Source organism: Marmota marmota, unplaced genomic scaffold (genome assembly GCF_001458135.2).
Source record: "Marmota marmota marmota unplaced genomic scaffold, marMar, whole genome shotgun sequence".
In the NCBI taxonomy this organism is placed as follows: domain Eukaryota; kingdom Metazoa; phylum Chordata; class Mammalia; order Rodentia; family Sciuridae; genus Marmota; species Marmota marmota.
The window spans coordinates 2,587,450-2,603,643 of NW_025999942.1; the positions used below are offsets into that span (position 1 = coordinate 2,587,450).

At 35.6% G+C, this 16,194-nt stretch overlaps 1 protein-coding gene across 5 annotated transcripts in view; it reads left to right on the plus strand.

Annotated features, from left to right (window-relative positions):
• The window catches only part of Sacs (sacsin molecular chaperone), a 150,767-nt gene that overhangs the window by 77,148 nt on the left and 57,425 nt on the right, over positions 1-16,194 (plus strand). For 4 of the 5 annotated variants that reach the window (XM_048801279.1, XM_048801282.1, XM_048801280.1 and 1 more), the window contains one exon: positions 2,247-15,116. The exons of the other annotated variant lie outside the window; for it this stretch is intronic. In XM_048801279.1, coding sequence (XP_048657236.1) covers positions 2,247-13,801 — 11,555 coding nt within the window. In that variant the 3' untranslated portion in view covers positions 13,802-15,116. Of the gene's footprint in view, positions 1-2,246; positions 15,117-16,194 lie in introns of those variants that run through there. 5 annotated transcript variants of the gene reach the window in all.

Consider the following 16,194-nt stretch of genomic DNA (forward strand, 5'->3'; position numbering starts at 1 on the left):
ATTCATGTTGAACTTGTCTTCACTAAGCATAAATATGTAAATAAACATAGACATTAAAAAATAGTTCAGTCTTTGAATAGTGATTCATCCTATTGATGTTGTTATTCTCACCATGTAAGGGATTAACTCATCTATAGTGAAGCAAAATTGCTCATAGAAGAGTTATTCCAAATTCAGTGATCCTACCAGATAATAGTGAAGATAACTTTTACTTTCTCTAGGAATAGCTTCACTTCTATGGTTAACTTCTTTTGACATTGTTGCAGATTTTCAAGGACATAAAACCCACATTTACTAAAATGTATAAAAATTATTTTCTTGATTCTATTAGAGATGCTTCAGTAGATTTCTAACCCAGGACATGGAGACTTTTTTTCTTTTTTGAAATTTATACTTTAGGTTAAAGGCTAAATGTCTTTAATGCAAAGTAGATAGAACTCAGGAACTCAGATTGAATCAACTTAATGTATTTAGAATTGTGTCTTACTACATTTTCTCTCTCCTTTATTTTCTATCATGTTTTTTCAATTGAGCATGACTGGTGTGTTAGTTGCATGCTATATGTGATGTGTGTGTGTCTTGGCATTTTATTTACATATTAATATCAGGCAATTTTCCTGAAGGTAGGTATCTATAAGTTGCCACATTTCATGCCAGGATATTCAGTAGGATATCTTCAGAATGCATGTCTTATGGCAATTAATATAGAACATAAAGTGGTGCATATTTAATTTTTTGTTCTGAGTGTTCTGAATTTTTAACTTTTTTATATCTGAAGTATTATATCCATGCTTTACTTATAATTTAGATACCCCATAACCATATTTTAAGAACATTATTGAAAATTATATTTTAATGGGATTCATAGATCAAAGAAGCTATACTGGTTAGACTGCTCTCAAGGTCTTATAATTTTTAAAATATTTCTACTTGAATGACCCTAAATCATACAGTATAGAAAATGAAAATATTCTGAATCTGGGTATTGTCACTCTCCTGAAGTAGCAAAAGTGTGCCCTTATTTAAATTTCTGTGAAAGTAATTTTGAAATGTCTTATTGTAACCTGACAGATAATGTTTGGTAGAAGATAAGGCCATTTTCCTGCTGTGTTAAGCATTTGAAAGAAAGGTATTCTTCCTTGCTTAAGAAATAATGATTTAAAAAATTACCAAGGGCCTGAGGTATACTCCCTTTTACAATGTTTTCCAAAATTGCTTTTTTAAGGGTCTAGAAGTCATATATACAGGGAGAAACTAAATATTGGTTTCTACAAAATTGAATTTAAGATTCTTTTTATTGTCTCTGTGGGCAACTAGATACCTCTAGGTATGTAGTGTTATTTTTTCCATTGTGTTCCTACTGATATAAATACTATAAATATTCTGAAACACAAAATGCACTTAGAAAGAAAACATGAATTTTTAGACCAGTGGTTAAAATCAACACCCCACCCTCACCACCAAAAAAAAATTATTTCTCTCCTAGTTCATGAACTTACAGAAGTAAAATTGTTCTGGTGGGAGACAACCCCTGCCTTTATTGCACATCCATTCCACTTTCTCACTTTCCTGGCCCCTGAAGCATTTTTCCAAAATCCCAGGGCTCTTTAGAACACACTTTATAAATAATAAGTAGTGCTGAAAAAGTTGTGACTATGTTGTGTATTTGGCATATATATAGAACAGTCTTTATACTAAGATCCTCATCCTTATTGTTTTACCAGATGAGAGTTTTTCAAATTCTGGAAAGAATAATTAATATCTAAATTACATGTCTGGTTAGTGGTTGAAAGGAAACTATGTAAGTCTCACTGTTGCCTGAGCTTCAGAAAATGTTAGTCACTGAGATGAATAGTCAGGCTCTGACTTCACATCCTTCTCTCTATCCCACGTAGCCATGTGGCTCCTTCATGAGGGAACATGAAGTAACATAAAAAGATATTTCCACTTGGGGATTCCATTTGTAGAACATCATAGGATACTTTTAAAAACACATTTAATGTGTTTTATATTTTTTCTTAAAATATGAATTTTCTAGAGGGAATTATTTCTACCAAAGGCTATTCTAAATATGGATTCATACATAAATTCTCTATCATTATTATTTAAAAATTACCCCAGGTGTACTGAATTTTCACATCTACTTAAAACTCCTATAATTTTCTAGTACTTTCTTACCTGTGATAATAGAAGGCTATTACAATAGAATTATGTGTATTTATGATATTTCTGTGTATGATTTACAGGAAGGCCATGTACTCAACTGCAGCTTCTAAATCCAGAGCGATTTGCACGTCTTATTAAAGAAGTAATGAATACATTCTGGCCCAGCAGAGAGTTGATCGTTCAGTGGTATCCATTCAGTGAAGACAGAAATCACCCATCTGTTTCATGGCTTAAGATGGTTTGGAAGAATCTCTATATACATTTTTCAGAGGATTTGACTTTATTTGATGAAATGCCACTTATCCCAAGAACTACACTAGATGAAGGTCAGATGTGTGTAGAACTCATCAGACTCAGGATTCCATCTTTAGTTATTTTAGATGATGAAACGGAAGCACAGCTTCCAGAATTTTTAGCAGACATTGTACAAAAACTTGGAGGGATTGTTTTGAAAAAATTAGATGCCGCTATACAACATCCACTCATTAAAAAATACATTCATTCACCATTACCAAGTGCAGTTTTGCAGATAATGGAAAAGATGCCAATGCAGAAATTATGTAATCAAATAGCTTCTCTTCTTCCTACACACAAAGATGCTCTGAGGAAATTTTTGGCTAGTTTAACTGATACTAGTGAAAAGGAGAAAAGAATAATTCAAGAACTGACAATATTCAAACGAATTAACCACTCATCTGATCAGGGAATTTCCTCTTATACAAAATTGAAAGGTTGTAAGGTCTTACACCATACTGCCAAACTTCCACCAGATTTGCGACTTTCTATTTCAGTAATAGACAGTAGTGATGAAGCTACCATTCGCTTGGCAAACATGTTGAAGATAGAGAAATTAAAGACTACTAGCTGCTTAAAGCTTGTTTTAAGAGATATGGAAAATGCATTTTATTCACATGAAGAAGTAACACACCTGATGTTATGGATCCTTGAAAATCTGTCCTCTCTTAAAAATGAGAATCCAAATGTGCTTGATTGGTTAATGCCATTAAAATTCATTCAGATTTCACAGGAACGGATGGTATCAGCAAGTGAACTCTTCGATCCTGATATAGAAATACTTAAAGATCTCTTTTATAATGAAGAAGAAACCTGTTTCCCACCCTCAGTTTTTACCTCACCAGATATTCTTCACTCTATGAGACAGATTGGTTTAAAAAATGAAGCCAGTCTCAATGAGAAAGATGTTGTGCAAGTAGCAAAAAAAATTGAATCCTTACAGGTCAGTTCTTGTCCAGATCAGGATGTTCTGAAGAAAGCCAAAACACTGTTACTGGTTTTAAATAAGAATCATACACTCTTGCAATCTTCTGAAGGAAAGATGACATTGAAGAAAATAAAATGGGTTCCAGCCTGCAAGGAAAGGCCTCCAAATTATCCAGGTTCTTTAGTCTGGAAAGGAGATCTCTGTAATCTTTGTGTACCACCCGATATGTGCGATGTGGCCCATGCGACTCTAGTGGGCTCATCACTTCCTCTTGTTGAAAGTATCCATGTAAACTTGGAAAAAGCATTAGGTATTTTTACAAAGCCTAGCATCAGTGCTGTCTTAAAACACTTCAAAATTGTTGTTGACTGGTATACTTCAAAAACCTTTAGTGATGAAGACTACTATCAGTTCCAACACATTTTGCTTGAAATTTATGGATTCATGCATGATCATTTGAATGAAGGGAAAGAATCTTTTAAGGCCTTAAAGTTTCCATGGGTTTGGACTGGCAAAAAATTTTGTCCTCTTGCCCAAGCTGTGATCAAACCAATCCATGATCTGGACCTTCAGCCGTATTTACATAATGTGCCTAAAACCATGGCAAAATTTCACCAACTCTTTAAGGTCTGTGGTTCAATAGAGGAATTGACATCAGATCATATTTCCATGGTCATTCAGAAGGTGTATCTCAAAAGTGATCAGGATCTCAGTGAACAAGAAAGCAAACAAAATCTTCAACTTATGTTGAGTATTATCAGATGGCTGTATAGCAATCAGATCCCAGCAAGTCCCAATACACCAGTTCCTATACATCACAGCAAAAATCCTTCTAAACTTATCATGAAACCAATTCATGAATGCTGTTACTGTGACATCAAAGTTGATGACCTCAATGACTTATTAGAAGATTCAGTGGAACCAATCATTTTGGTGCACGAGGACATACCCATGAAAACTGCAGAATGGCTAAAAGTTCCATGCCTTAGTACAAGACTGATCAATCCTGAAAACATGGGATTTGAGCAGTCAGGACAAAGAGAACCACTCACTGTAAGAATTAAAAATATTCTGGAAGAGTACCCTTCTGTGTCAGATATTTTTAAGGAATTACTTCAAAATGCTGATGATGCAAATGCAACAGAATGCAGTTTCATGATTGATATGAGAAGAAATATGGACATAAGAGAGAATCTTCTAGACCCAGGAATGGCAGCTTGCCATGGGCCTGCTTTGTGGTCATTCAATAATTCTGAATTCTCAGATTCAGATTTTGTGAACATAACTAGGTTAGGAGAATCTTTAAAAAGGGGAGAAGTTGACAAAGTTGGAAAATTTGGTCTTGGATTTAATTCTGTATACCATCTCACTGATATTCCCATTATTATGAGTCGAGAATTCATGATAATGTTTGATCCAAACATAAATCATATTAGTAAACACATTAAAGATAAATCTAATCCTGGGATCAAGATTAATTGGAGTAAACAACAGAAAAGACTTAGGAAATTTCCTAATCAGTTCAAACCATTTATAGATGTATTTGGCTGTCAGTTACCTTTGACGGTAGAAGCACCTTATAGCTACAATGGAACTCTTTTCCGATTGTCCTTTAGAACTCAACAGGAGGCAAAAGTGAGTGAAGTAAGTAGTACCTGCTACAATACAGCAGATATTTACTCTCTTGTGGATGAATTTAGTCTCTGTGGACATAGACTTATCATTTTTACTCAGAGTGTAAATTCTATGTATTTGAAATACTTAAAGATTGAGGAAACCAATCCTAGCTTAGCACAAGATACAATAATAATTAAAAAAAAGTCCTGCTCTTCCAAAGCATTGAATGCACCTGTTTTAAGTGTTTTAAAGGAAGCTGCTAAACTCATGAAGACTTGTAGCAGCAGTAGTAGAAAGCTTCCCACAGATGCACCAAAGTCATCTTGCATTCTTCAGATCACAGTTGAAGAATTTCACCATGTGTTCAGAAGGATTGCTGATTTGCAGTCACCACTCTTTAGAGGTCCAGATGATGACCCAGCTGCTCTCTTTGAAATGGCCAAGTCTGGCCAATCAAAAAAACCATCAGATGAGTTGCCACAAAAAACAGTAGATTCTACCACATGGCTTATATGCACCTGCATGGATACAGGAGAGGCTCTCAAATTTTCCCTGAATGAAAGTGGAAGACGACTGGGGCTGGTTCCTTGTGGGGCAGTAGGAATTCTGCTGTGTGAAACTCAAGACCAGAAGTGGACTGTGAAACCACACATTGGAGAAGTGTTTTGCTATTTACCTTTACGAATAAAAACAGGCTTACCAGTTCACATCAATGGGTGTTTTGCTGTTACTTCAAATAGAAAGGAAATCTGGAAGACAGATACAAAGGGACGATGGAATACCACGTTCATGAGACACGTTATTGTGAAAGCTTACTTACAGGCTCTCAGTGTCTTACGGGACCTGGCCACTAGTGGGGAACTAACTGATTATACTTACTATGCAACATGGCCTGATCCTGATTTAGTTCATGATGACTTTTCTGTAATTTGTCAAGGGTTTTATGAAGATATAGCTCATGGAAAAGGAAAGGATATGACCAGAGTCTTCTCTGATGGATCTACTTGGGTTTCCATGAAGAATGTGAGATTTCTAGATGACTCTATACTTAAAAGAAAAGATGTTGGTCCAGCAGCCTTCAGGATATTTCTGAAATACCTCAAAAAGACTGGATCCAAAAACCTTTGTGCTGTTGAACTTCCTTCTTCAGTAAAATTAGGATTTGAAGAAGCTGGCTGCAAACAGATACTGCTTGAAAATACATTTTCAGAGAAACAGTTTTTTTCAGAAGTGTTTTTTCCAAATATTCAAGAAATTGAAGCAGAACTTAGAGATCCCTTAATGAATTTTGTTCTAAATGAAAAAGTTGATGAGTTCTCAGGAATTCTTCGTGTTACTCCATGTATTCCTTGTTCCTTGGAGGGGCATCCTTTGGTCTTGCCATCTAGATTAATCCATCCTGAAGGACGTGTTGCTAAGTTATTTGATACTAAAGATGGACGGTTCCCTTATGGTTCTACTCAGGATTACCTTAATCCTATTATTTTGATTAAACTAGTTCAGTTGGGTATGGCAAAAGATGATATTTTATGGGATGACATGCTAGAACGTGCAGAGTCAGTAGCTGAAATTAATAAAAGGGATCATGTTGCTGCTTGTCTAAGAAGTAGTATCTTATTAAGTCTTATTGATGAGAAGCTAAAGATAAGGGATCCTAGAGCAAAGGATTTTGCTGCAAAATATCAAACAATCCCCTTCCTTCCATTTCTAACAAAACCAGCAGGTTTTTCTTTGGAATGGAAAGGTAACAGTTTTAAGCCTGAAAAAATGTTTGCAGCAACTGAGCTTTATACAGCTGAACATCAAGATATAGTCTGTCTTTTGCAGCCAATTCTAAATGAAAATTCTCATTCCTTTAGAGGTTGTGGTTCAATGTCATTGGCTGTTAAGGAGTTTTTGGGATTACTAAAAAAACCAACAGTTGATCTGGTTATAAACCAATTGAAAGAAGTTGCAAAATCAGTTGATGATGGAATTACATTGTACCAGGAAAATATCACCAATGCTTGCTACAAATACCTTCATGAAGCAATGATGCAAAGTGAAATAACTAAGGTATCAATTACTGAAAAATTAAAGTCTTTTAGCTTCATCCTAGTTGAAAATGCATATGTTGACTCAGAAAAAGTTTCTTTTCATTTGAATTTTGAAGCAGCACCATACCTTTATCAGTTACCTAATAAATATAAAAATAATTTTCGTGAACTGTTTGAAAGTGTGGGCGTGAGGCAGTCATTTATGGTTGAAGATTTTGCCCTAGTTTTGGAATCCATTGACCGAGAAAGAGGAAATAAACAAATAACAGAAGAGAATTTTCAGCTTTGCCGACGCATAATCAGTGAAGGAATATGGAGTCTCATTAGAGAAAAGAAACAAGAGTTTTGTGAGAAAAATTATGGTAAAATATTGTTGCCAGATACTAATCTTATGCTTCTCCCTGCTAAGTCCTTATGCTACAATGATTGTCCCTGGATAAAAGTAAAGGATACCACTGTAAAATATTGCCATGCTGATATACCAAGGGAGGTAGCTGTAAAACTAGGAGCAATACCAAAGAGACATAAAGCATTAGAAAGATATGCATCCAACATTTGTTTTACAACACTTGGCACAGAATTTGGGCAGAAAGAAAAATTGACCAGCAGAATTAAGAGCATCCTTAATGCTTATCCTTCAGAAAAGGAAATGTTGAAAGAGCTTCTTCAAAATGCTGATGATGCTAAGGCCACAGAAATCTGTTTTGTGTTTGATCCTAGACAGCATCCAGTTGATAGAATATTTGATGATAAGTGGGCCCCATTGCAAGGGCCAGCACTTTGTGTGTACAACAACCAGCCATTTACAGAAGATGATGTTAGAGGAATTCAAAATCTTGGAAAAGGTACCAAAGAAGGAAATCCTTGCAAAACTGGACAGTATGGTATAGGATTCAATTCTGTGTATCATATTACAGACTGCCCTTCTTTTATTTCTGGCAATGACATCCTGTGTATTTTTGATCCTCATGCCAGATATGCACCAGGAGCCACATCTGTTAGTCCTGGACGCATGTTTAGAGATTTGGATGCAGATTTTAGGACACAGTTCTCAGATGTTCTTGACCTTTATTTGGGAACCCACTTTAAGTTGGATAATTGCACAATGTTTAGATTTCCTCTTCGTAATGCAGAAATGGCAAAAGTTTCAGAAATTTCCTCAGTTCCATCATCAGACAGAATGGTCCAGAATCTTTTGGACAAGTTACGCTCAGATGGGGCAGAACTTCTAATGTTTCTTAATCACATGGAAAAAATTTCTATTTGTGAAATAGATAAAGCTACAGGAGCTCTAAATGTGCTGTATTCAGTAAAGGGCAAAATCACTGATGGAGACAGATTGAAAAGAAAACAGTTTCATGCATCTGTAATTGATAGTGTTACTAAAAAGAGACAACTCAAAGACATACCAGTTCAACAGATAACATATACTATGGATACTGAGGATTCTGAAGGAAATCTTACCACATGGCTAATATGTAATAGGTCAGGTTTTTCAAGTATGGACAAAGTATCTAAGAGTGTTATATCAGCACACAAGAACCAAGATATTACTCTCTTCCCACGAGGTGGAGTGGCTGCCTGTATTACTCACAACTATAAAAAACCTCACAGGGCCTTCTGTTTTCTACCCCTCTCCCTGGAGACAGGGTTGCCATTTCATGTGAATGGCCACTTTGCACTCGATTCAGCCAGAAGAAACCTGTGGCGTGATGATAATGGCGTTGGTGTCCGAAGTGACTGGAATAACAGCTTAATGACTGCATTAATAGCTCCTGCATATGTTGAATTATTAGTCCAATTGAAAAAACGGTACTTCCCCGGTTCTGACCCAACATTATCAGTTTTGCAAAACACACCCATTCATGTTGTAAAGGACACTTTGAAGAAGTTTTTATCATTTTTCCCAGTCAACAGGCTTGATCTACAGCCAGATTTGTATTGCCTAGTGAAAGCGCTTTATAGCTGCATTCATGAAGACATGAAACGTCTTTTACCTGTTGTCCGGGCACCAAATATTGATGGCTCTGATTTGCACTCAGCAGTCATAATTACTTGGATTAATATGTCTTCTTCAAACAAAACTAGACCATTTTTTGACAATTTACTACAGGATGAATTACAACACCTTAAAAATGCAGATTATAATATTACAACACGCAAAACAGTAGCAGAGAATGTCTATAGACTGAAACACCTACTTTTGGAAATAGGTTTCAACTTGGTATATAACTGTGATGAAACTGCCAATCTTTACCACTGCCTTAAAGATGCAGATATCCCTGTTAGTTATGTGACTCCTGCTGATGTTAGGTCTTTTTTAATGACGTTCTCCTCTCCTGATACTAACTGCCATATTGGGAAGCTGCCTTGTCGTCTTCAGCAGACAAATCTGAAACTTTTTCACAGTTTAAAACTTTTAGTTGATTATTGTTTTAAGGATGCAGAAGAAAATGAGATTGAAGTTGAAGGATTGCCCCTTCTCATTACACTGGACAGTGTTTTGCAAACTTTTGATGCAAAACGAGCCAAGTTTCTAACAACATACCATGAATTGATCCCATCGCGCAAAGACTTGTTTATGAATACACTGTATTTGAAATATAGTAGTATTTTATTGAACTGTAAAGTTGCAAAAGTGTTTGACATTTCCAGCTTTGCTGATTTGTTATCATCTGTGTTGCCTCGTGAATATAAGACCAAAAATTGTACAAAGTGGAAAGACAATTTTGCAAGTGAGTCTTGGCTTAAGAATGCATGGCATTTTATCAGTGAATCTGTAAGTGTGAAAGAAGATCAAGAAGAAACAAAACCAACATTTGATATCGTTGCTGATACTCTCAAAGACTGGGCATTGCTTCCAGGAACAAAGTTTACTGTTTCAGCCAATCAGCTTGTGGTTCCTGAAGGAGATGTTCTGCTTCCTCTAAGCCTTATGCATATTGCTGTTTTTCCAAATGCCCAGAGTGATAAAGTTTTTCATGCTCTAATGAAAGCTGGCTGTATCCAGCTTGCTTTGAACAAAATCTGTTCCAAAGAGAGTACATTTGTTCCTCTTTTGTCTTGTCACACAGCAAACATAGAGAGCCCCATAAGCATTTTGAAAGCTGTACATTACATGGTCCAAACTTCAACATTTAGAACTGAAAAATTGGTAGAAAGTGATTTTGAAGCCCTTCTAATGTATTTCAACTGTAATTTGAGTCACTTGATGTCCCAAGATGACATAAAAATTTTAAAGTCTCTTCCATGTTACAAATCCATCAGTGGCCGCTACATGAGCATTGGCAAATTTGGAACATGCTATGTACTTACAAAAAGCATTCCTTCAGCTGAAGTGGAAAAATGGACACAATCATCATCTTCTGCATTTCTTGAAGAAAAAGTTCATTTAAAAGAGCTGTATGAAGTGCTTGGTTGTGTGCCTGTAGATGACCTTGAGGTATATTTGAAACATCTTTTACCCAAGATTGAAAATCTCTCTTATGATGCAAAATTAGAGCACTTAATCTATCTTAAGAATAGATTATCTAGTATTGAGGAATTATCAGAGATTAAGGAACAACTTTTTGAAAAACTAGAAAGTTTATTGATCATCCATGATGCTAACAGTCGACTAAAGCAAGCCAAACATTTTTATGATAGAACTGTGAGAGTTTTTGAAGTTATGCTTCCTGAAAAACTGTTTATTCCTAAGGATTTCTTTAAAAAACTGGAACAGCTTATAAAACCTAAAAATCAAATTGCATTTATGACATCCTGGGTGGAGTTCTTAAGAAATATTGGGCTGAAATACATACTTTCTCAGCAGCAATTGTTACAATTTGCTAAGGAAATTAGTGTGAGAGCTAACACAGAAAACTGGTCTAAAGAAACATTGCAAAATACAGTTGATATCCTTCTGCATCATATATTCCAAGAACGAATGGATTTATTATCTGGAAATTTTCTGAAAGAACTGTCTTTAATACCTTTCTTATGTCCTGAGAGGGCCCCAGCTGAGTACATTCGATTTCATCCTCAATACCAAGAGGTAAATGGAACACTTCCTCTTATCAAGTTCAATGGAGCACAGGTAAATCCAAAATTCAAACAGTGTGATGTGCTCCAGCTGCTATGGACATCTTGCCCTATTCTTCCAGAGAAAGCCACACCCTTGAGTATCAAAGAGCAAGAAGGTAGTGACCTTGGTCCACAAGAACAGCTTGAACAAGTTTTAAATATGCTTAATGTTAACCTGGATCCCCCTCTTGATAAGGTCATTAATAATTGCAGAAATATATGCAACATAACAACTTTAGATGAAGAAATGGTAAAAACTAGAGCAAAGGTTTTAAGGAGCATATATGAATTTCTCAGTGCAGAAAAAAGGGAGTTCCGTTTTCAACTCCGGGGAGTTGCTTTTGTGATGGTAGAAGATGGTTGGAAACTTCTGAAGCCTGAGGAGGTAGTGATAAACCTGGAATATGAATCTGATTTTAAACCTTATTTGTACAAACTACCTTTAGAGCTTGGCACATTTCATCAGTTGTTCAAGCACTTAGGTACTGAAGATATTATTTCAACTAAGCAATATGTTGAAGTGTTGAGCCGCATATTCAAAAATTCTGAAGGAAAACAATTAGATCCTAATGAAATGCGTACAGTTAAGAGAGTAGTTTCTGGTTTGTTCAAGAGTCTGCAAAATGATTCTGTCAAGGTGAGGAGTGATCTAGAGAATGTTCGAGATCTTGCACTTTATCTTCCAAGCCAGGATGGTAGGTTGGTAAAGTCAAGCATCTTAGTGTTCGATGATGCACCCCATTATAAAAGTAGAATCCAAGGGAATATTGGTGTGCAAATGTTGGTTGACCTTAGCCAGTGCTACTTAGGGAAGGATCATGGATTTCATACCAAGTTGATAATGCTCTTTCCGCAAAAACTTAGACCTCGGCTTTTGAGCAGTATTCTTGAAGAACAGTTAGATGAAGAGACTCCCAAAGTGTGTCAGTTTGGAGCATTGTGTTCTCTTCAGGGAAGACTGCAGTTACTCTTGTCTTCTGAACAGTTCATTACAGGATTGATTAGGATTATGAAGCATGAAAATGATAATGCTTTCCTGGCCAATGAAGAAAAAGCCATAAGACTTTGCAAAGCCTTAAGAGAAGGCTTAAAAGTGTCCTGTTTTGAAAAGCTTCAAACAACATTAAGAGTTAAAGGTTTTAATCCCATTCCCCATAGCAGAAGTGAAACTTTTGCTTTTCTGAAGAGGTTTGGTAATGCAGTCATCCTGCTTTACATCCAACATTCAGACAGTAAAGATATTAATTTCCTATTAGCATTAGCAATGACACTGAAATCAGCAACTGACAATTTGATTTCTGACACTTCATATTTGATTGCTATGCTGGGATGCAATGATATTTATAGGATTAGTGAGAAACTTGATAGTTTAGGAGTGAAATATGACTCTTCAGAGCCATCAAAACTGGAACTTCCAATGCCCGGCACGCCAATACCTGCTGAAATTCATTATACTCTGCTTATGGATCCAATGAATGTGTTTTATCCGGGAGAATATGTTGGGTACCTTGTGGATGCTGAAGGTGGTGACATCTATGGGTCATACCAGCCAACGTATACATATGCAATTATTGTACAGGAAGTTGAAAGAGAAGATGCTGACAATTCTAGTTTTCTAGGCAAGATATATCAGATTGATATCGGTTATAGTGAATATAAAATAGTTAGTTCACTTGATCTGTATAAGTTTTCGAGGCCTGATGAAAGCTCTCAAAGTAGAGACAGTGCTCCTTCTACACCAACCAGCCCCACAGAGTTCCTCGCCCCTGGTCTGCGGAGCATTCCTCCTCTATTCTCTGGTAAAGAAAGTCACAAGACTTCATCCTCAAAACACCACTCCCCCAAAAAGCTTAAGGTTAATTCTTTACCCGAAATCTTAAAAGAAGTGACATCAGTAGTAGAGCAAGCTTGGAAGCTTCCAGAATCAGAACGAAAAAAGATTATTAGGCGGTTGTATTTGAAGTGGCACCCTGACAAAAATCCAGAGAATCATGACATTGCTAATGAAGTTTTTAAACATCTGCAGAATGAAATCAACAGATTAGAAAAACAGGCTTTTCTAGATCAAAATGCAGACAGAGCTTCCAGAAGAACATTTTCAACCTCAGCATCTCGATTTCAATCAGACAAATACTCATTTCAGAGATTTTATACTTCATGGAATCAAGAAGCAACAAGCCATAAATCTGAGCGGCAACAACAAAATAAAGAAAAATGCCCTCCTTCGACTGGGCAGACTTATTCTCAAAGGTTCTTTGTTCCTCCCACTTTCAAGTCAGTTGGCAATCCTGTTGAAGCACGGAGATGGTTAAGACAAGCCAGAGCAAATTTCTCAGCTGCCAGGAATGACCTTCATAAAAATGCCAATGAATGGGTGTGCTTTAAATGTTACCTTTCCACGAAGTTAGCTTTGATTGCAGCTGACTATGCTGTGAGGGGAAAGTCCGATAAAGACGTAAAACCAACTGCACTTGCACAAAAAATAGAAGAATATAGTCAGCAACTTGAAGGACTGACAAATGATGTTCACACATTGGAAGCTTACGGTGTAGACAGTTTAAAAACAAGGTATCCTGATTTGCTTCCTTTCCCACAGATCCCAAATGACAGGTTCACTTCTGAGGTTGCCATGAGGGTGATGGAATGTACTGCCTGTATCATAATAAAACTTGAAAATTTTATACAACAAAAAGTGTGAAAGTATTTAAAGAAAAAATAAAGCAGAGCCAGATCTTGAATGTGTTGTAGCACAAATATGAATTGCTGTACTTCGTTAAGCTTCATTGCCAGTTATCTAGGAATTGTGAAGCACATTGCAGATTGTTCTGGAAGAATTTTGGAGTTATTCGTATGAATACCTATAGAGAAGTTTAACTGAATCTAAAAGAAAATTATTTTGAAGATGGTTGTCAACCACAAAATTGCTAGAAGTATTTGAATGATTGGGATGGCACATTATTGAACTGCACTTTATATAACCAAAGCTTAGCAATTTGTTAGATAATGAGTCTATATATGTCTCTGGTTAGGATGAAATCAATTTTGTTTTTAAACATGGTATTTTTGAAGGAGCTAATGAAACACTGGACGTATCTTTGGTTTGAACATAAAAGGGGAATTAAGTCTTTTGAAGTTTATCATTTTTAAATGGATATTCTTGGATGCATTATTCTTATCAGCTGGATCTGATTATGAATTTGTTGCAATTTTACATCTTAAGTACTCAGTATGTTTAAAATGGTACAGTATTTTAATCCTGAATATTACTTGAGTAAGAGTATGAAGATAGTATTTAGAGTGCACTGAGTGCACTTTACATCTTTAATTTTTTTTACACCTTATGTTTACAGGCTTCCTATTTCATGAAGATAACATATGGAAAACTCCAAGTGGTGGCAGTTCTCATTACATGATGTTAAATATTGTTTCTGAAACTGCTTACCAAATGACATTTATCAGTGGTTAGAACATTTGCTTTATGTTTGTGTGTACGTATTTTCCACAGATGTCATAATTTATATAGTGTGGTTGAACAGGATGCAATCTTTTGTTGTCTAAAGGTGCTGCAATTAAAAAAAACAAACCTCTTTGTCTTTCAATATGGCACTTATTGAAATTTTTATTTTAAGTTAAAAATTAAAATCATGATGATACTAGTAGCTTATAAAAGAGGAATTATTAGCTTGCATTTTCTTCATGAATGATTCAAAACTGACATTTAATTTTCATGATGTTCAGATGTCCTACTTATTTACTTTAACATATTTTGTTTGCAGAATGTTAATGAAAGAAAATAATAGTTTATATAAATGTACTGGCTGTAAATGATGCTAAATATAAAATTTTATGCAATTAAGGGCTTACAGACCATGTTAAAACTTTTTTACTTTTATTGGTAATAAGGAATGTTTGCACCTCCATGATTGTGTTGCTTTTGGATGTGAAATCATGTAATTATTTCTGCTGTTAATAGTAAGTGCCATAATTTTAATAAAGCAAATGTACATATGAAATCATTGTAACTGGTATTTCTTGAAAAATAGTTCATTGGCAATTAAACTTAATTTCTTCCTTATTAAGTTGTGATATGCATATTTATGTGCATTTATTGGAATACTGGAATAGGATTGTTCTGTGTTTTTATGTTGGAATTAGTAGGTTTCTTTTTCATGGTTAGTTGAATAAGGAGTGTATGGTATAATGTTTATGAGGTGCTCACTGATGTAGTTAAGAGTGGAATTTACTTCAGCTTTTTAGGGAGTAAGATTATTTGATATGTATGTTATATAAATGTATTTGAAAACAGACACATCAAATATGGGTCTCCTTTAGGTAGAGTTTGAATTGATAGTTCCTTGCCTTAGCTGCATGTCTGGGGCTCATTCACACTTAAGCTTACCTGATAGAGAATGTTCATCTTTATTTTATTTTTATTGTTTTTTTTAAAGATATACATGGATGTAGAGTATATTTTGACATATTATACATACATGGAGTATAACTTATTCTAATTAGAACCCCATTCTTGAGATTGTACTAAATGTGGAGTTTCTGGTCATGTATTCATATATGAACATAAGAAAATTATGTTAAATTAATTCTGCTGTCTTTTCTATTCCCATTCCCTGCCCTTCATTCCCTTTGTTTAATCCAGTGGACTTCTATTCTTCCCTCTCTCCCCACCTTATTGTGTGTCAGTATCCACATATCAGAGAATATAGTTGGCGTTTGGATTTGGGGGATTGGCTTATTTTACTTAACATGATAGTCTCTAGTTCCAACCATTTACCACTAAATGCCATAATTTCATTCTTTATGTCTGAGTAATATTCCATTGTGTATATATGCCACATTTTCTTTATCCATTCATCCATTGAAGGGCATTTAGGCTCTTTGATAGGTTAGCTATTGTAAATTGAGCTGCTGTAAACATTGATGTGGCTGCATCACTGTAGTATGCTGATTTTAAGTCCTTTGGATATAAACTGAGGGATGGGATAACTGCGTCAAATGGTGGTTCCGCTCCATCTCCATACTGCTTTCCAGAGTGGTTGCACCAATGCATTCCCACCAGCAATGTATGAGTGTGCC